Here is a 17,990-nt window from a genome sequence, read left to right as displayed (position 1 = left end):
CACTGTGTAAATTTCTCCAGTAGGACTGCAGCAACATCTGGAATAATGATGTAACATTGCATAATACCATCATGCTCACATCATCCACAGTTGATTGCATCATTTTCTGATGCAATGCAATACTAATGCCATGCGGCTGCTGAAGTAAGGTGACGTCAGCAGTGTACTATGCATGTGTAGGCCTATTATACTAATGCCAGGCGGCTGCTGAAGCTGACGTAAGCAGTGTACTATATAAAGCCCAATCAGATAGGTTCAGCATTTAAAATATTTTAGACGTTGTGCGAGACAGTTCAAGCTACTGTTACATAAAACTTATTATTTTATCCATTTACGTACAATAAAGAACAGTAATGCCTCGAAAGTGTGTTAATACCGCGGACAATTTTTGCTATATTTGTGGGGAAGTGACATTTGCCAACCAGAAGAAAAGTATCAATTCTCAAGTGAAGAAGGCATATCATCTTTACTTCGGATGCAAGGTTGGTGACCAAGACAAGCCTTGGGCTCCGCATATATGCTGTGCTACATGTACAACACAGCTTTCACAGTGGTTGAATTGCAAAAGGTCATCAATGCCGTTTGCAGTCCCAATGGTGTGGAGAGAGCCAAGCAACCACCTAAATGACTGTTACTTCTGCTTGGTTCCTCCTCTTTCCGGCGGAATAACGAAGCGAAAGAAGTCGAGAATAGTCTACCCAAACATTCCGTCTGCATTGAGACCAGTTCCACATGGTGAGGGACTTCCTATTCCAGAACCTCCAGCAGAATATTCTCTTGATTCATCTGACGAAGACAAAGGTGAGTCGACCTGTTCTTCTCCTGGTCCATCAGCATGCAGTGATCCAGATTTTCACTGTGGTGCATCATCAACCCCACACAGAATAACACAGGAAGAACTAAATGACCTGATTCGTGATTTGGACTTATCAAAGAACAAGGCAGAATTGCTAGGATCAAGACTCCAACAATGGAATCTTCTAGAAGAAGATGTCACAATTACTGCATATCGAAAGCGCCACCAGCAATTGGAGCCTTTCTTCAGAAAGGAAAGTAATCTGATATTCTGTTCCGATATTGAGGGCCTCATGAATGCTTTAAAAATCACTCATGACCCACAAGAATGGAGACTATTTGTGGACTCTTCGAAACTGAGTCTCAAGGCTGTGCTTTTGCACAATGGAAACATTCTTCCATCTATTCCAGTAGCGTATGCTGTCCACATGAAAGAGACATATGATAACTTAAGGCAGCTACTGAATTCCATTGAGTATAACAAGTACAGCTGGCACCTCTGTGGTGATTTGAAGGTAGTTGCCCTTTTAATGGGACTGCAGCAAGGATATACAAAATACATGTGTTTCTTATGCGAGTGGGATAGCCGAGCAAGGGAAATGCACTACATGAGGAAGGAATGGACTCACAGGCAGAATGTAGCCATTGGAGAGAAGAATATCCAACACCCAGCTCTGGTTGAGGCTCAGAAAATCTTGCTACCACCCCTTCACATCAAACTAGGTTTGATGAAGAACTTCGTGAAAGCCATTGACCGGACTTTGCCAGCATTCCGATACCTGCATGAAAAATTCCCTCGACTCAGCGAAGCAAAGATTAAAGAGGGAGTTTTTGTGGGTCCTCAGATTCGAGAGCTTTTCAAAGATGACCGGTTCAACAACTTGCTGGAAGGTGACGCGAAACAAGCATGGAATGCTTTTCGCCTAGTTTCTACAAACTTCCTCGGAAATGTTAGGGCAGAAAACTATAAGGAACTAGTAGAAGACATGTTGATGAAGTATAAGAAACTTGGCTGCAATATGTCTCTAAAGATTCACTTCCTTCATTCCCATTTGGATTTCTTTCCTAGCAACTGTGGTATTGTTAGTGATGAACACGGCGAACGTTTTCATCAAGATATCGCAACAATGGAACAAAGATACCAGGGAAAATGGTCCACTACAATGCTGGCTGACTACTGCTGGACACTCCTCAGAGATGCTCCCGAACAGCTGTACAAGAGACAGGCGAAGAAATCTAAGATGTAGTCAATGACTTGATTTTTTATAGGTAGGCTATTACAGTTGACCTTTTACTATTGGAATGCATTTCGTTATGTAAACATTAATTTCTTGCAGATTACAAAAAAACTAGAGCCAATTTTGCAATTTGACTGTCATATTCGTGTTCAGCACATAAAAATTGATAAGAATTGATTAATTTTATTTCAGTAACATGACTTTTGTAAAAATTTGTTGTCCAGTGTTATTAATGGGTTTCCATATTATAATCTCAAGAAATTGCTGTTTATTCTTAGAAGTCATTTCTTGTCAATAATTTAAGAAACTATTTTTCGTCAGATCACTGATGACTTATTATAATATCATGAATCCCTTTCGTTATGATATTTACTTTCTGATATGGCACCGAAACCTCAAGTATCATCGGGAGGTAATGCCTGCTCCAACTTTAGGGAGCGTAACAATGTTAAACGTAATTTAACTATTTAACTTATTGAATACAATGTTATAAGAAAAGTGTATATTGTGTTTTTCAGGCATGAAATATTCAAAATCAAAATTAAACAGACACCAGATATTTTGAAGATTAAAATAAAAAAGATTTCCATTACTAGTCCCAATATTCCCTTTTTCAGTTCAATCTTGCACACAATTTTCATCCAAGGTAAGGTACATTAAAGAAAATGCGAAATCACAGAGTAGACAATCCATTTTATTCATTTTCCGTCTGATTAAAGAAACAAAAAAGGCTCTCAAAGAAAATTTCCTGTTTATCTGACAAAACCTGGAGATGAAAGAAATCCATTATTTTGTAACAAAAGGCCAAACAACGTAATAACCGGCAGGTCAGTTTTAGCAGGAGAATTAGTTCTTTAATTATATTTGTAGATTATTGTTGATTAAAATTCCCATGTGAGTGGTCTGCTTGCTTTTAAGTAAGTCTTTCAAAACCCATATGCTAAAATTAATTGAATTTTTCATGCTGATGATTTAAGAGACTGATGTCATAGGCAAAATGCAGATTTGCAATAAATAAAATAAACATAATTTTGACCCATTATCAATAATGAACATACAGTGATCAATATTAAACTATCACATATCATAGTGATCAATTATCGATAATAAACATAGTGATCAATTATCAGTAATAACATACAGTAATTATGTATTAATAATAAACATAGTGACCAATTATTAATAATAAACATAGTGACCAATTACTAATAATAAACATAGTGATCCATTATCAATATAGCAGACCATAAAGCTTCCAATATGTTCTAATTAAGTGCATTAATATAAGAAATACGAAGTTCCAAAGTTGACTGAAACGGGAGGAAAGATTTCTAGGCGACAAAGTAAGCTTGAAGAGTTCAAATTCTTTCTGAAAGTTTCGATAAACATTTGAACTTCCTTCACTGAATTTGTACATGTACGTAAATTACTATAATAATGTTTCAAACTGGGTTTCTCGCAATGGTGATCACATTAGTAATTCTAAAATGTTTAACACTTATTATTGTTAATGACTAAGCATAGAAATATACATGTAAGTGTGCATCCAGATATAAAGTCCTTATTTAGCAAGTGTTGCTTGCCGTACGTGCGAGACAGGGCGCAGAATGAGAATATATACAACGAAAACTGCGTGATTTGCGATTGCAATATTTGCGAACAGATCATGGCATAGAACCACACACTAATTTGCAGGTGAACTGCTTATTAATGTGAAGATTTTAAACTGTGACAAGTCTGAAAGAGATATCTCCGCAACACTTTTCTATGATGATCAAAGTCTACTTAACTTAATTAGAGTTTGCAACATGTATCTAAGAAAGTGCGTGCCAAAAAGCAAACCAATCTTGTAATTGAATTAATATTGCATGCACAAGGCTTGGAATGTGTTATATGTATCCTGATTTGAAGCCTGTCTTTTCCAAGATGCATGGATCAGATTGGCCGTTTGTTTCAATATTTTAGAATGCTAATTTTATAGCAATCAAGCATGAAAGTTTTAATATATTTTTTAAAGTTCCTGTTCTCAGTTCTATGACAATTGGATTATCTTTCGCAGGGATGAGATCCTCTATTGAATAAAACTTTCTCCTTAGTCTAAATTCAAAACCGATTGAAACTGATCATTTTGGACCATTCAGTGTTGAAGAATAATCAATTATTAATGAAATAATAAGGAAGAACTTTGGAAGCAGTTATTAAAAAGACAGATCTGCTTGTATAAGAGACCTGAGTCTGAATGGAAGTAGACACATCGTACATAACTCATTTAAACGAAGCAAGTTAATCGGCACATGACGCGTAAACTATAAAATCAAACTAAGATTAGAACTAGATGACTGAGAATCAAGATGGATTCGTTGTGAATGCTCTATGACCAAAAAAGTGCTAAAACGAGTCGAAAGAGAAAATGTATGTTTGACTGTATTTACATGCTTTGCGTTGTCAATATTACAGTAAAATGTTATATTACACTGTTTGGTATAGGATCGCAGCAGTTAAATATTGGTACCATTTTAAATCAATAAAACATACAAATGTAATTTTAAGATTTGAAAACGTATGTTTTAAACAAAATATTGTTACATGACCAAACTGATATTTCAAACCAAGACCACTTGTCTTCATGACTGAACAAAAACAGCCTAGTTATGAGAAACAATATATTATCTTCAATAGGCATGAACTTGAAAGCAAATAAACTGAAATATTGTCAAAGTAAGTAATGCTACAGAAAGACTAAAATATGACTTTTAGATTATAGTGGGCATTCTCTTAACTGGGTGAGAATAACTAAGTTAAAGTATCAATTTGTATTTATTTAACACTGTTTTAATTCAAGCCTGCAATTCAGAGATATAGTACCACATCTCCGCACGGAACGGGTGCTTTCAATCAACAATATACCTTATGCGCAGAGAAATATAGTGATCACAATAATTAAGATATATAAGAATGTGTATTTTTAAACCATTCGAGTTGATGATCTTCGATATATGCTTTGCATCGGCTGAGTAGAACTGAAGTCAAATCACACACTAAGGCTACTTTTAGAAAACAAGGCATGCGATACTGATTTGTAAATCACAGTCACTGACTGAATAATGTTGCTTCGTTTTAGAGAATTGCGTAGCATATGCATATTACAATCATATATATATATATATATATATATATATATATATATATATATATATATATATATATATATATATATATATATAAGTGTGTGTGTGACAGACAATGCTTCTAAATTATATTAAAGTCGTTCGAATCTAAGGCGGCATCAGTATGTGCTATATTGTTTTGGCATTTATTAGATAAAATTATACCATAATTAGTCAAGTCTTTTGACAAACTGCATATACACTTTGAGATAAGGAAACTGTTGTCTGAATTCCCAGTACTTGTCCCGTTAGATAAAGCATTAGATTAAAGAAAAATAATCAATATCGACCTAAGAAATCAAAAGTAATATATGTAGTAACTTAAGCGGTCCTACTAAACGTGATTTTCTTAACTGAAAAGAAAATATCTTATTGGCATCAACCCTGAAGAAAATAAAACCGTATATCAAGGCTTTGGAGAAAGAAAAAAATATCCCTGCTATTGTGTTAAGTGTGTGCAAATTACAGTGCTGGAAGAGTTGAATACTATCATTTATTTCATGGATATGGCAAATTAATTTGGTTGAGATATTCTTAAGCTATATGTAATTGGCATAGCATTAAAATCGATTGCTTTCCTCTCTTCATCATTAATTTTGATCTTTACTTGTGTATAGAACTTCTGTGTAACTGTTTATATGGACAATGAACCTCGTACGAGATTAAATCGCTGTTAAGCACATGTATAGATTGACGCAAATAGAATATGAGCTGTTACAATAATTCTGTGTATTTTTTATCTGATGAAGCAAATTAGGCTTCAAAATCCACAAACTGTATCAGATTTGGTTTTACTGTTAGACTTCGAAATCCACAATTTGTATCAGATTTGGTAGGTGTTAAGTTATCGACTTCAAAATCCACAAACTGTATCAGATTTGGTAGGTGTTAAGTATTCGATTTCAAAATCCAAAAACTGTGTCAGATTTGGTAGGTTCTATTGCAAGACTTCAAAATCCACAAACTGTATCAGATTTGGTAGGTTTCATTGTTAGACTTCAAAACCCACAAACTGTATCAGATTTTGTAGGTTTTATTGTCAGACTTCAAAATCCACAAACTGTATCAGATTTGGTAGGTTTTATTGCAAGACTCAAAATCCACAAACTATATCAGATTTGGTAGGTTTTATTGTCAGACTTCAAAATCCACAATTTGTATCAGATTTGGTAGGTGTTAAGTAATCGACTTCAAAATCCACAAACAGTAACAGATTTGGTAGATTTTATTGTTAGATTTCAAAATCCACAACCTGTATCAGATTTGGTAGGTTTTATTTTAAGACTTCAAGATCCACAACTTTGTCAGATTTGGTATGTGTTAGGTCTTAGACTTCAAAATCAACAAATTGTATCCAATTTTATAGGTTTTATTGTGAGACTCAATCCTAGAAATATGTAATCTGCTGTTGTCTGTACTTTTGAAAACACTCTCGATACAATTTTTGTCAATGTCAACCTTGTTAACATTAAATTTACTGATTTCTCTATAATTTTGTTATTCATGAACTAAATAATTTTTGTGACTTTCTAAACGACTATCTCAATTTAACATTGTAGCATGTATAATATTTTCATCAGTGGGGATAAACCATGGTTGTCAGTTAATGAAAGTTTTAATATTGCTAAGTTTTGACAAGATACATGATCATTTGATCATTTGATCCCCTCCTTTAATAATATCAAACGCCCTTCATACTCATCATACGACAACCAAGTGTGAGGTTACAAATTCTCTCCACTTCATATTTATCATTGCTCCACCACAACCAATGCTACTTCTGTTACTACAAACGCAACATCAACTACTACTAATATACAAAAATAACAACTACTACTACTCCTATTACTATTAATAATGATAATAACAATATATATTATGTATTCTCGAAAAGGACGAGACGAATCAAAAAGTACATTATTAACATTATGTAAAATATATAAACCACGTCAGATAACTATTATAACAGGCTGGACGCAATAAAATAAAAGACGTTTGTAATAAAAACCCATAAGATTCTATTTTATGTTGAATGTAATCTTTTAAACTTTTGTTGAAAAGCAGCAAAGGGCTGTAAGTGACTTAAGAGCATTAATTGAGATATTCCATATTAAAACACCTATGTATTTAGAACTCTCTTTAAACATTTCAAACTTGTAGTTTGGGAAACTTTAGCAGAAGAGCCTGTGGTTTAACCATGAAATTTACAGACTAGTAAAAGTATTCAGATAATCTTGTGTGAGGTTTGTTTTCAATTATGTACATGAGGACTAGTAAAAGTATTCAGATAATCTTGTGTGAGGTTTATTTTGAATTATGTACATGAGGACTAGTAAACGTATTCAGATAATCTTGTGTGAGGTTTGTTTTGAATTATGTACATGAGGACTAGTATTCAGATAATCTTGTGTGAGGTTTATTTTGAATTATGTACATGAGGACTAGTATTCAGATAATCTTGTGTGAGGTTTGTTTTGAATTATGTACATGAGGACTAGTATTCAGATAATCTTGTGTGAGGTTTGTTTTGAATTATGTACATGAGGACTAGTAAAAGTATTCAGATAATCTTGTGTGAGGTTTGTTTTGAATTATGTACATGAGGACTAGTATTCAGATAATCTTGTGTGAGGTTTATTTTGAATTATGTACATGAGGACTAGTAAAAGTATTCAGATAATCTTGTGTGAGGTTTATTTTGAATTATGTACATGAGGACTAGTAAACGTATTCAGATAATCTTGTGTGAGGTTTGTTTTGAATTATGTACATGAGGACTAGTATTCAGATAATCTTGTGTGAGGTTTATTTTGAATTATGTACATGAGGACTAGTATTCAGATAATCTTGTGTGAGGTTTGTTTTGAATTATGTACATGAGGACTAGTATTCAGATAATCTTGTGTGAGGTTTGTTTTGAATTATGTACATGAGGACTAGTAAAAGTATTCAGATAATCTTGTGTGAGGTTTGTTTTGAACTATGTACATGAGGACTAGTAAAAGCATTCAGATAATCTTGTGTGAGGTTTATTTTGAATTATGTACATGAGGACTAGTAAACGTATTCAGATAATCTTGTGTGAGGTTGGTTTTGAATCATGTACATGAGGACTAGTATTCAGATAATCTTGTGTGAGGTTTGTTTTGAATTATGTACATGAGGACTAGTATTCAGATAATCTTGTGTGAGGTTTGTTTTGAATTATGTACATGAGGACTAGTATTCAGATAATCTTGTGTGAGGTTTGTTTTGAATTATGTACATGAGGACTAGTATTCAGATAATCTTGTGTGAGGTTTATTTTGAATTATGTACATGAGGACTAGTATTCAGATAATCTTGTGTGAGGTTTGTTTTGAATTATGTACATGAGGACTAGTATTCAGATAATCTTGTGTGAGGTTTATTTTGAATTATGTACATGACGACTAGTATTCAGATAATCTTGTGTGAGGTTTGTTTTGAATTATGTACATGACGACTAGCATTCAGATAATCTTGTGTGAGGTTTGTTTTGAATTATGTACATGAGGACTAGCATTCAGATAATCTTGTGTGAGGTTTGTTTTGAATTATGTACATGAGGACTAGTATTCAGATAATCTTGTGTGAGGTTTGTTTTGAATTATGTACATGAGGACTAGTATTCAGATAATCTTGTGTGAGGTTTATTTTGAATTATGTACATGAGGACTAGTATTCAGATAATCTTGTGTGAGGTTTATTTTGAATTATGTACATGAGGACTAGCATTCAGATAATCTTGTGTGAGGTTTGTTTTGAATTATGTACATGAGGACTAGTATTCAGATAATCTTGTGTGAGGTTTGTTTTGAACTATGTACATGAGGACTAGTAAAAGCATTCAGATAATCTTGTGTGAGGTTTGTTTTGAGTACATGAGTACTAATTCCATGTCTTTTACTCGATCTTTAAAAGGTAGCCATTTCAGTTTTTTCAGATAAAGTTTCACCGGTGTTGAATATGTTTGATCCGAAGTGTTCTTGGCTCAATTTGCATGCGTTATATTCGTTTGAAAATATATGATATGCAATGTTTCCAAATATTTGAATAATAATCGAAATGAGATAACAAGAAACAACTCCAAAATTGCAGAAGAGATTCAGCTGTATCGTACAATAACCAAATATTTTCATGTTAAAAGTTTTCGTTTCCGCCGTTTATTACTTCAGCTAACTTTTCTAGTGTAATGTTAAATTTACATATTGGAGAAAAAGCACAATCATATAGTAAATTTATTTATAAAAATCGAGCTAATTTCATACACTTCAACTGCAGCGGTACTGGGCTAATATTTTTATGTATTACCTGCAACTGATCTCAACTTTCATTCATGATGCCTCGTCTTATCATGCTTATCCTATCAGAAACATGTAACTTTGTGTTACGAATATGTTTTACTCATTCAACTTAACAAATTGTCTTTGCTTTCTTATGACATGGGGATGTGTTTTACAAGCATCCTGTTCAAACTGTTTACCACCGCATTGTTAGAATCTGCTTTCACGTTTAGATCAGAGGACATAAAATTACTAGGAGCAATCAAAGACAATGTGAACGTTCTCTCATTTGTTTGCCAGCTCAACGTGGATCTGTTAACGTGGGTCATGTAGTCATTAAAAATTCTGAACAAGCTTTATTTCCATCTTGATTTATATTTTCTTCATCTAAGGATAATTGCAAGTTGATTAAGGAGAAAGTTTTGAATCAAGTTAGATGATTAAAACTTGTGTGTCTTTGTCAAAGTTGTGATCGGAAGTATTTCATCTAGTTTATGTCTTACACTTACGCGGATAATAAATAAAGACTCTTGTAACGATAGTTTTTATAACAAGTGCGGTCAAGAATACAAATGCATCAATAACAAGGCAATCAGTGGACTATCTCCTTCAGCGATAATATTTAGATATCAGTGAAGAAATGTTTTTCAGGAGACGCACTGCTATTTGCTTTGGGAAGCATTATTTGTTTTAATAGATATAGACTTTAATTAAGGAGAAGAGATAACAAATTTGTGCTAACAGACGATGAAAGGGGCAGAACACGTACGAACACCATCACATACGTTCTTTTGATAAATGGCCAGTAGAGTTAAATATTACAAACTAAACAACGTAAAATGAAACAACTTTTTAAATGATAAAAGAAAACTACATCACTATCACAGACTAAAACTAGTATTCAAAGAAACTGCTACTATACCAATATCGACATGAATGACAATATTAGCATATTTTCTATCAACATCATAATTGGAAGAAATAATGTATCTGCTGCTGGAGGAGGTATTCCGCCTCAACCTCCTACATCTACCCAATTAGTATATCAGTGACAAAAGCATAGTCACTACCAAAATCATAATCCAGATCCACTTTTAAATTTAGTTTGTATTGTTAGATCTTTTCATCTGTATCACAGACAGGTTCTCCTAACATTTATCGCCACATCGTCGTTTAAAGATTGTCTTATACTTCCAAAACTGGCTGCCTAACTGTGCAACTAAAATTGAGACTAAACATTCTCTCATCTGTCAGAACAATGCCATCTTAAAGAAAGAAGCAGGTCAAAACGGTTTCCTCTCCCTCATTTCATCAGCTGACAATATTGTCCAGTATACATAAGCACCTGCCCCAAATTTATGTCTACGTTCTCAAGCACCAATGCAACAGCAGTCGTAGGCTCTCCAAAATCCTGATGATATTTTGTAATCCTGACCCGTTATTGTTTTTCCCTCTGAGCTGTGATAGAATGTTGCAGATCAAATTAAATTGTTACACATCAATGATATTGCTATCTGATTTGAATACATAGTTATCGGGTCAAGGTTATTAAACAATCTCGTCTAGAAATATATACAAAACATACTGGTGATTTGAATGCACAGTGATCGAGTAAAGGTCTTTAAACAATCTCTTCTAGAAATATATATGAAGCTTTATTCAGATTCGAATGCATAGTAATCGGGTCAAGGTCATTAAACAATCTCGTATAGAAATATATATGAAGCATTATTCTTATTTTAATGCATACTGATCGGGTCAAGGTCATTTAACAATCTCGTCTAGAAATATATACAAAGCATTATTCTGATTTGACATTCTGATCCGTTTTCGTCAACCAGATTTTTCAGTCGACACTGTCCACTTGTTTTAGATTATGTTTCAGTCTTATGTCGCACTACACTCGTATCTATTCACATAGTCGTTGCTTATAAATGTTAAAGCGTAACTGTCAACAAATGGCCATATTTAGCATAGCAAATGGCTATATTTAGCATAGCAAATGGCTATATTTAGATAGCAAATACGTTTGTATATTAGAGTCAATCGTAGCATTAATCTAACTGCAATGTTTCGTTTATTTTAAATAAAGTCCATGAATTGGCCACACAATGTTACATTTTACTAAAACTTAATTTTAAATCAAGAAATTAGTGTGTATATTAATGCTCACCAATAGTTTGCATATGGAATTGACTTTTAATGAGTAAATAAATAAAGTATTCATGTACTGATTTTTCACATTCACATTTTCGTTTCTGTTTTATTTATATCTCATATGTTCTTTTCCTCAGTTGTAATGCAAGTTTAATCTTGCTTATTGTAAACAGTCTGCATATCTTGTATGTCGTGTTTCGTATTTTTCAATTCATTTCTTTATTTTTGCTGTGTTGTGTTTGTGATAGTTTATAACTGATATTCATTAAGGAAACAGTGCCATTTATTGTATAAGTTTGATTTCACTTTTTATCCAAATGAAAACTGAATATTATGAAACGAATTGATTCATGGGTATCACATGTCGAGGACTAGTCAGAAAATGAATTTTGATGCATATCTAATTTTATTGATTTGTCTTTCTGAATCAAAACCAAATATCTTTGATGTCCACACATCTATAAATGATAATACCGAAAATCATTTCAACGCAATTTCGTGGGTCACTAGGGCAGCAGACTAAAATGCTGAGTCATATGACAATTTAAATTTTGGTTTTCGATAGAGTTTGTTAACATAAAGTAAAGTTATACCATGATGGCCTTAAAACCCTCGCTGGATCCCATGTAATTTTATTGCACACTGTTACCATAGTTACACATTTGAACCCGACAACTTGGCGCTGTAACTACTACTATCTGTAGCGTTTATACAACTTGCTTATAGCAGCGTATATTTGCAGTGATGAGGTGTATTGCAAAGATTATTGTCTGTCAGTCACACACACGCACAACCCCCACCCCACCACCTCGAACTATGGAAATATTTAATTGACATGTGAACCTTGTCCACATGATATTTTACGTTCGAGCACTTTTGTTTACCTAGTTCCTTTTTTCTTACCCTATATACATTACCTTGCTTGTTAGAATGCATACGATTGAAAAGGTGCATACTTACAGAAGACTGGATTCCAGCTAGATTCCCATTGAGATCATATATTGGCATGGTCTTCGTGTTACCGTCTTTTTCAAAGAGAAAGCCATGGTGAAGAGCAGCTGGAAGAAAAACAAGTGCATTGCAAGATTTTGTAAAATAAATTTTACTGACAGATTATGACATGTTTCTTGTATGTCAAATTACAACGTACTTTGCTGTTCACATACGTCAACGGTCACCGAAGCTATGATGAAATACGAGTACAAGCAAAAGATGGCATGTCATGTTTATTACTTAAGGGAAGGTTTGTTTTTGCTTCTTCTGCATGAAAAGGAAAATGACTATTTTCATCGTCAATAAGAAAAATAACTTTTCTGAGCCAGCGGTTGCATGGCTCTGTGCAAATGGCCCGTCTCCGTGTAAACGACACGTGAGCCTATTAGCTGAGTATCAAAGCAGAATTGATACTCTTACGCAGTTACATAAAATCCAAAATGTAGAGCTATATTCAATTAAATTTGTGAAGAGAATAAAATTACCTGCTCATCTATTGTTTCAAACAATAATTTGGCATTCTTCATACAACATGCAAACCATGGAAAACAAACAATATCTCTATAATATATCCAAAATGTATTACAGAATATACCTTTAACTGCAGATAAATTTCAGTTATATGGGTTTATGGAAAAAACTTGCAACAGGAACACACATTAAAAAGATTTTTGAAAATAGTGGCGACAACGGTAACTGCAAGAATAAATACGAAGTATGAAGTATCGTTAAGGAACCGAATGCTGGAATATTGAGAATGACATGCATCGGCATTCCACAAGGAACCTTGACTTCGTGCCTAATTTCCATAATAAAGATGTTGCTACAATACTATATATGAAACTCAAAAATACGGTATTTCATTCTTAACTTTTTCTTTTGGCAAGTTTTTAATTTTAATCATGTAAATTAATGGCACAATTTACTGATGTTTACACATGGTCAAGATCACATCTATTGTATAAATAGGTACCATGAGTGAATTCTAGTAGAAATAGGTACTATTAGTGCATTCTAGTAGAAATAGGTACCATGAATGTATTCTAGTAGAAATAGGTACCATGAATGTATTCTAGTAGAAATAGGTACCATGAATGTATTCTAGTAGAAATAGGTACTATTAGTGCATTCTAGTAGAAATAGTTACCATGAGTGTATTCTAGTACAAATAGATACAATGAGAGTATTCTAGTATACATAGGCAAAATGAATGTATCCTAGTAGAAATAGGTACCATGAGTGTATTCTAGCAGAAATAGAAACCATGAGTGTATTCTATTAGAAATAGGTACAATGAATGTATTCTGGTAGAAATAGGTACTATTAGTATAGTCTAGTAGACATAGGTACTATTAGTGTAGTCTAGTAGAAAAAGGTACTATTAGTGTATTCTAGTAGAAATCGGTACCATTAGTATGTTCTAGTAGAAATAGGTACAATGAATGTATTGTAGTAGAAATAGGTAAAATGAATGAATTCTAGTAGAAATAGGTAATATTAGTGTATTCCAGTAGAAACAGGTACCATGAGTGTATTGTAGCAGAAATAGGCAGTGTAAATGTATTCTAGTAAAAATAGGTACCATGAGTGTATTCTAGTAGAAATAGATAATATGAGTGTATTCTAATAGAAATAGATATTTCAGTCTTCTTGTAGAAATAGGTACAATGAATGTATTCTAGTGGAAATAGGTAAAATGAATGTATTCTAGTAGAAATATGTAATATGAGTGTATTGTAGTAGAAATAGGTACTATGAGTGTATTCTAACAGAAATAGGTACTATGAGTATATTCTAGTAGAAACAGGTAATATAAGTTTATTCTAATAGAAATAGATAATATGAGTGTATTCTAGTAGAAATAGGTACCATAAGTTTATTTTTGTAGAAATAGGTACCATAAGAGCATTCTGGTAGAAATAGGTACCATGAGTAGATTTTAGTAGAAATAGACACAAGAGTTTATTCTAGTAGAAATATACACCAAGAGCGTATTCTAGTATAAATAGGTACCATGAGTAAATTGTAGTAGAAATAAGTACCATGAATGTATTCTAGTAGAAATAGGCACCTTGAGTGTATTCTAGTAGAAATAAGTATAATGAGCGTATTCTAGTAGAAATAGGTACTATTAGTGTATTCTAGTAGAAATAGATACAATGAGAGTCTTCTAGTAGAAATAGATACCATGAGTGTATTCTAGTGTATTCTGGTAGAAATATGTACTATTAGTGTATTCTAGTAGAAATAAATACAATGAGAGTATTCTAGTAGAAATAGGTATCATGAGCGTATTCTAGTAGAAATAGGTACAATGAGTGTATTCTAGTAGAAATAGATAATATGAGTGTATCTAGTAAAAATAGGTACCATGAGTGTATTCTAGTAGAAATATGTACTATTAGTGTATTCTAGTAGAAATAGACACTATTAGTGTATTCTAGTAGAAATAGGTACAATCAATTTATTCTAGTAGAAATAGGTATTATTAGTGTATTCTAGTAGAAATAGGTACCATATGTGTATTCTACTAGAAATAGATACCATGAATGTATTCTAGTAGAAATAGGTACCATGAATGTATTCTAGCTATTGTAATGTAATCAGAACAACTTTCGTCTATTTTTGGAATCTAATTGATTAACACCTTTGTCTAATCGGAAACAAAACTCATAAATTGTATGGCTTTGTCTTCTGTGGACAAATTGAATTCCTCTGCATAATTTATAAAAAGAAATGCTAATTTGCCCGGAATCGCGTGTGAAAATCATTAATTTTATTTCTCAGCTGGTTCCAGACAAAAATAAAATAACCAACTGGGTACTAGCCGTTTTAAGAAGATTACAGCACATTTGCTGGGAAATCTAATTGGATAATAATAATACTGACAGAATTCACAGTTGACAAATGGTTGATAACATCTAGAAATCTAATAAATCGTTTGCTTATAAAATATGTAAACATTTTGTAATATATATATATATATATATATATATATATATATATATATATATATATATATATATATATATATATATATATATATAGTACACATTAATTATAATTAGTGAGAGCTTGATTTATTTGGCAAATGGAGATGATATTCCATCCATTGCTGATTATAAGGACTTTAAGGATATTACTTTTCTCTCTACGTTGTGTCATTTGTCATCAAATATATTTTTATCGTCATTTTGAATAGAAGGATGATATTCAAACATCTTAAATATTTCTAAACACAGTATCGCTTTTTGAGCCAGTTCATCCTTCCCTTCATAAAAATTATTTCGTGCTTCTGAAACTTTGATAAATTTAACTAGTCATATGAAACTTTCAATTATTTCATACATTTATGTTTTAAAACAACCTTATCTTAACTTCTTAGTTGAAACTGAACGTTCCTTTTCAAATGTGTTTCCTTTCTAATCATGTACTTGTAAGAGAAAACTGCAGTACTGGACAAAGATTAATGGGAATCTACTGAGAAAATTATTTTAAAGTTATCTAAAGGTAAATTATTCCAAACAAAGTAAATAACCACATTTTAACGAGCACAAAATTTTCAGGAAAAATTGCGACACTTTTATCCTTGAATATATGTACAACACAAAGATGTTCCAAATATTATAAAATCATCGGATTTGTGAAAATGTTCTAACATTTAAAAAAATTATTTGTAGTAAAAGAAAACAATAACAATGATTTCTTTACTAAGGCCTTACATAACATGAACCATGTTATCTTTATAAATAATTGTACATTCTAGTTTGAGTAAAACTGCACCATGCTTGGGGTGTTGTTTTAATCATACGTAATATTCGAAAACCAAACTAACACTTAACTTCATTTGAAATAATCTGTTAAAAAGGGTCTTATTGTGCCTTCGAATGTGGACTGTACTTTGAACAGGAAAAGTCAATGTTCCTATTGCACAAAAGCGAGTGGAAATTCCTCTTCATTGTTTTATATTGTCTGTATCTTACTTTATATTAATACTGGCAAAATACATTTTCTTAGTAGTATTCAGCTCAAGGCCGGCAAAATTAACAAGAAAACTATGTTATTCCCCCTTGCTACACCGTGAAACCTAGTCTCTGAAGCCATATGCATGAAACAATGATCAATGTAAAGATGTTCACTTGTGATCTTTTAATTTCGAATGCATTTTCCCAGCTACTCTGTGCGTGATACCGTTAGCCTATGCTATGTAAGAAAGAAGTTGAGAAGTTTACAAACCACTGTCAAGATCTTTCCAGGGTCTTGAGGTAAGATTGCTTTTGTCAATCGGACAGATCAAGTTACTTGCATTCAGAACGGGTCACAGCCTTCGAGTCATGTGATCTTTTTGCAGAGGAAAAGAAAGTTCTCAGACGTACGTTTATCTTATCATTGTTTCATTAAATAAAGAAACCTCGTACATAGTATTGCTTTTAGAATCATGTTAGATCGGATTTTGTCAATCAGTATAACATATACTCATTTTATCCATGTATCGCTTTCTCACGAAAACATAAATATTCGTTTTTAAATTGGTCAGCTCTCTTCCCCTTGAACAATGAGTGAATGACACGCGAAACATTTAGTAAACCGGTTTTACGTGCTGCTTTGGATGTCCATCTGGAACTACATCTAATATTCTAAGTGCAAGACTTTTGTAAATTTCTCCAGATGTACATGGAAAAGACTTTGGATATTCCTCAAGATATAAATGGAATATTCTAAAAGACTTTAGGTATTCCTCGAGGTGTAAATGGAATATTCTAAAAGACTTTGGATAATCCTCCAGATGTAAATGGAATATTCTAACAGACTTCAGATATTCCTCCAGATATAAATGGAATATTCTAAAGACTTTGGATAATCCTCTAGATGTAAATAGGGATATTCTAAAAGACTATGGATATTCCTAAAGATTTATTCTTTAGATATTCCTTCAGATATACGTGGAACATTCTAAGAGATTTTGGAAATTCCTCCAGTTGTACATGGAACATTCTAAAAGACTTTTCACATTCCTGAAGATGCACATGCAACATTCTAAGTTTAAAATTATTTTTTGTATCTTTCTCAAGAAGCATATGGAATATTCTACGTTTAAGACTTTGGATATCCCTTCAGACATAATAGAATACTCTATGTTTAGGCTGTAAATATCCTCCGGAACACACGGAACATTCCACGTTAAAGACTTTGAATATTCCTTCATATTTACATGAAATATTTTAAGGTAAAAATGTGAATATCCCTCCAGATGTGCATGGAACATTCTAAACCAAAAATCTGAATATCCCTCCAGATGTGCATGGACTGTTCAAAGTGTCTAGATGTGCATGTAA

The 17,990-nt window shown here is 32.7% G+C and overlaps 1 protein-coding gene across 2 annotated transcripts in view; it reads right to left on the bottom strand.

Moving 5' to 3' along the window:
* Positions 1-17,990, bottom strand: part of LOC149784986 (uncharacterized) — a 150,792-nt gene that overhangs the window by 21,173 nt on the left and 111,629 nt on the right. For both annotated transcript variants that reach the window (XR_016425344.1, XM_089978664.1), the window contains exon 3: positions 12,622-12,719. Coding sequence is in view for 1 of the 2 variants with exons in the window: in XM_089978664.1 (XP_089834790.1) it covers positions 12,622-12,719 (98 nt within the window). In the remaining variant the exon portion in view is untranslated. The remainder of the gene's footprint in view (positions 1-12,621; positions 12,720-17,990) is intronic.

Source organism: Sinohyriopsis cumingii, chromosome 13 (genome assembly GCF_028554795.1).
Source record: "Sinohyriopsis cumingii isolate HCF-2022 chromosome 13, ASM2855479v2, whole genome shotgun sequence".
Taxonomy (NCBI): domain Eukaryota; kingdom Metazoa; phylum Mollusca; class Bivalvia; order Unionida; family Unionidae; genus Sinohyriopsis; species Sinohyriopsis cumingii.
The sequence above is the reverse complement of the archived record's forward strand: the minus strand, read 5'-3'. Positions and strand labels throughout refer to the sequence as shown.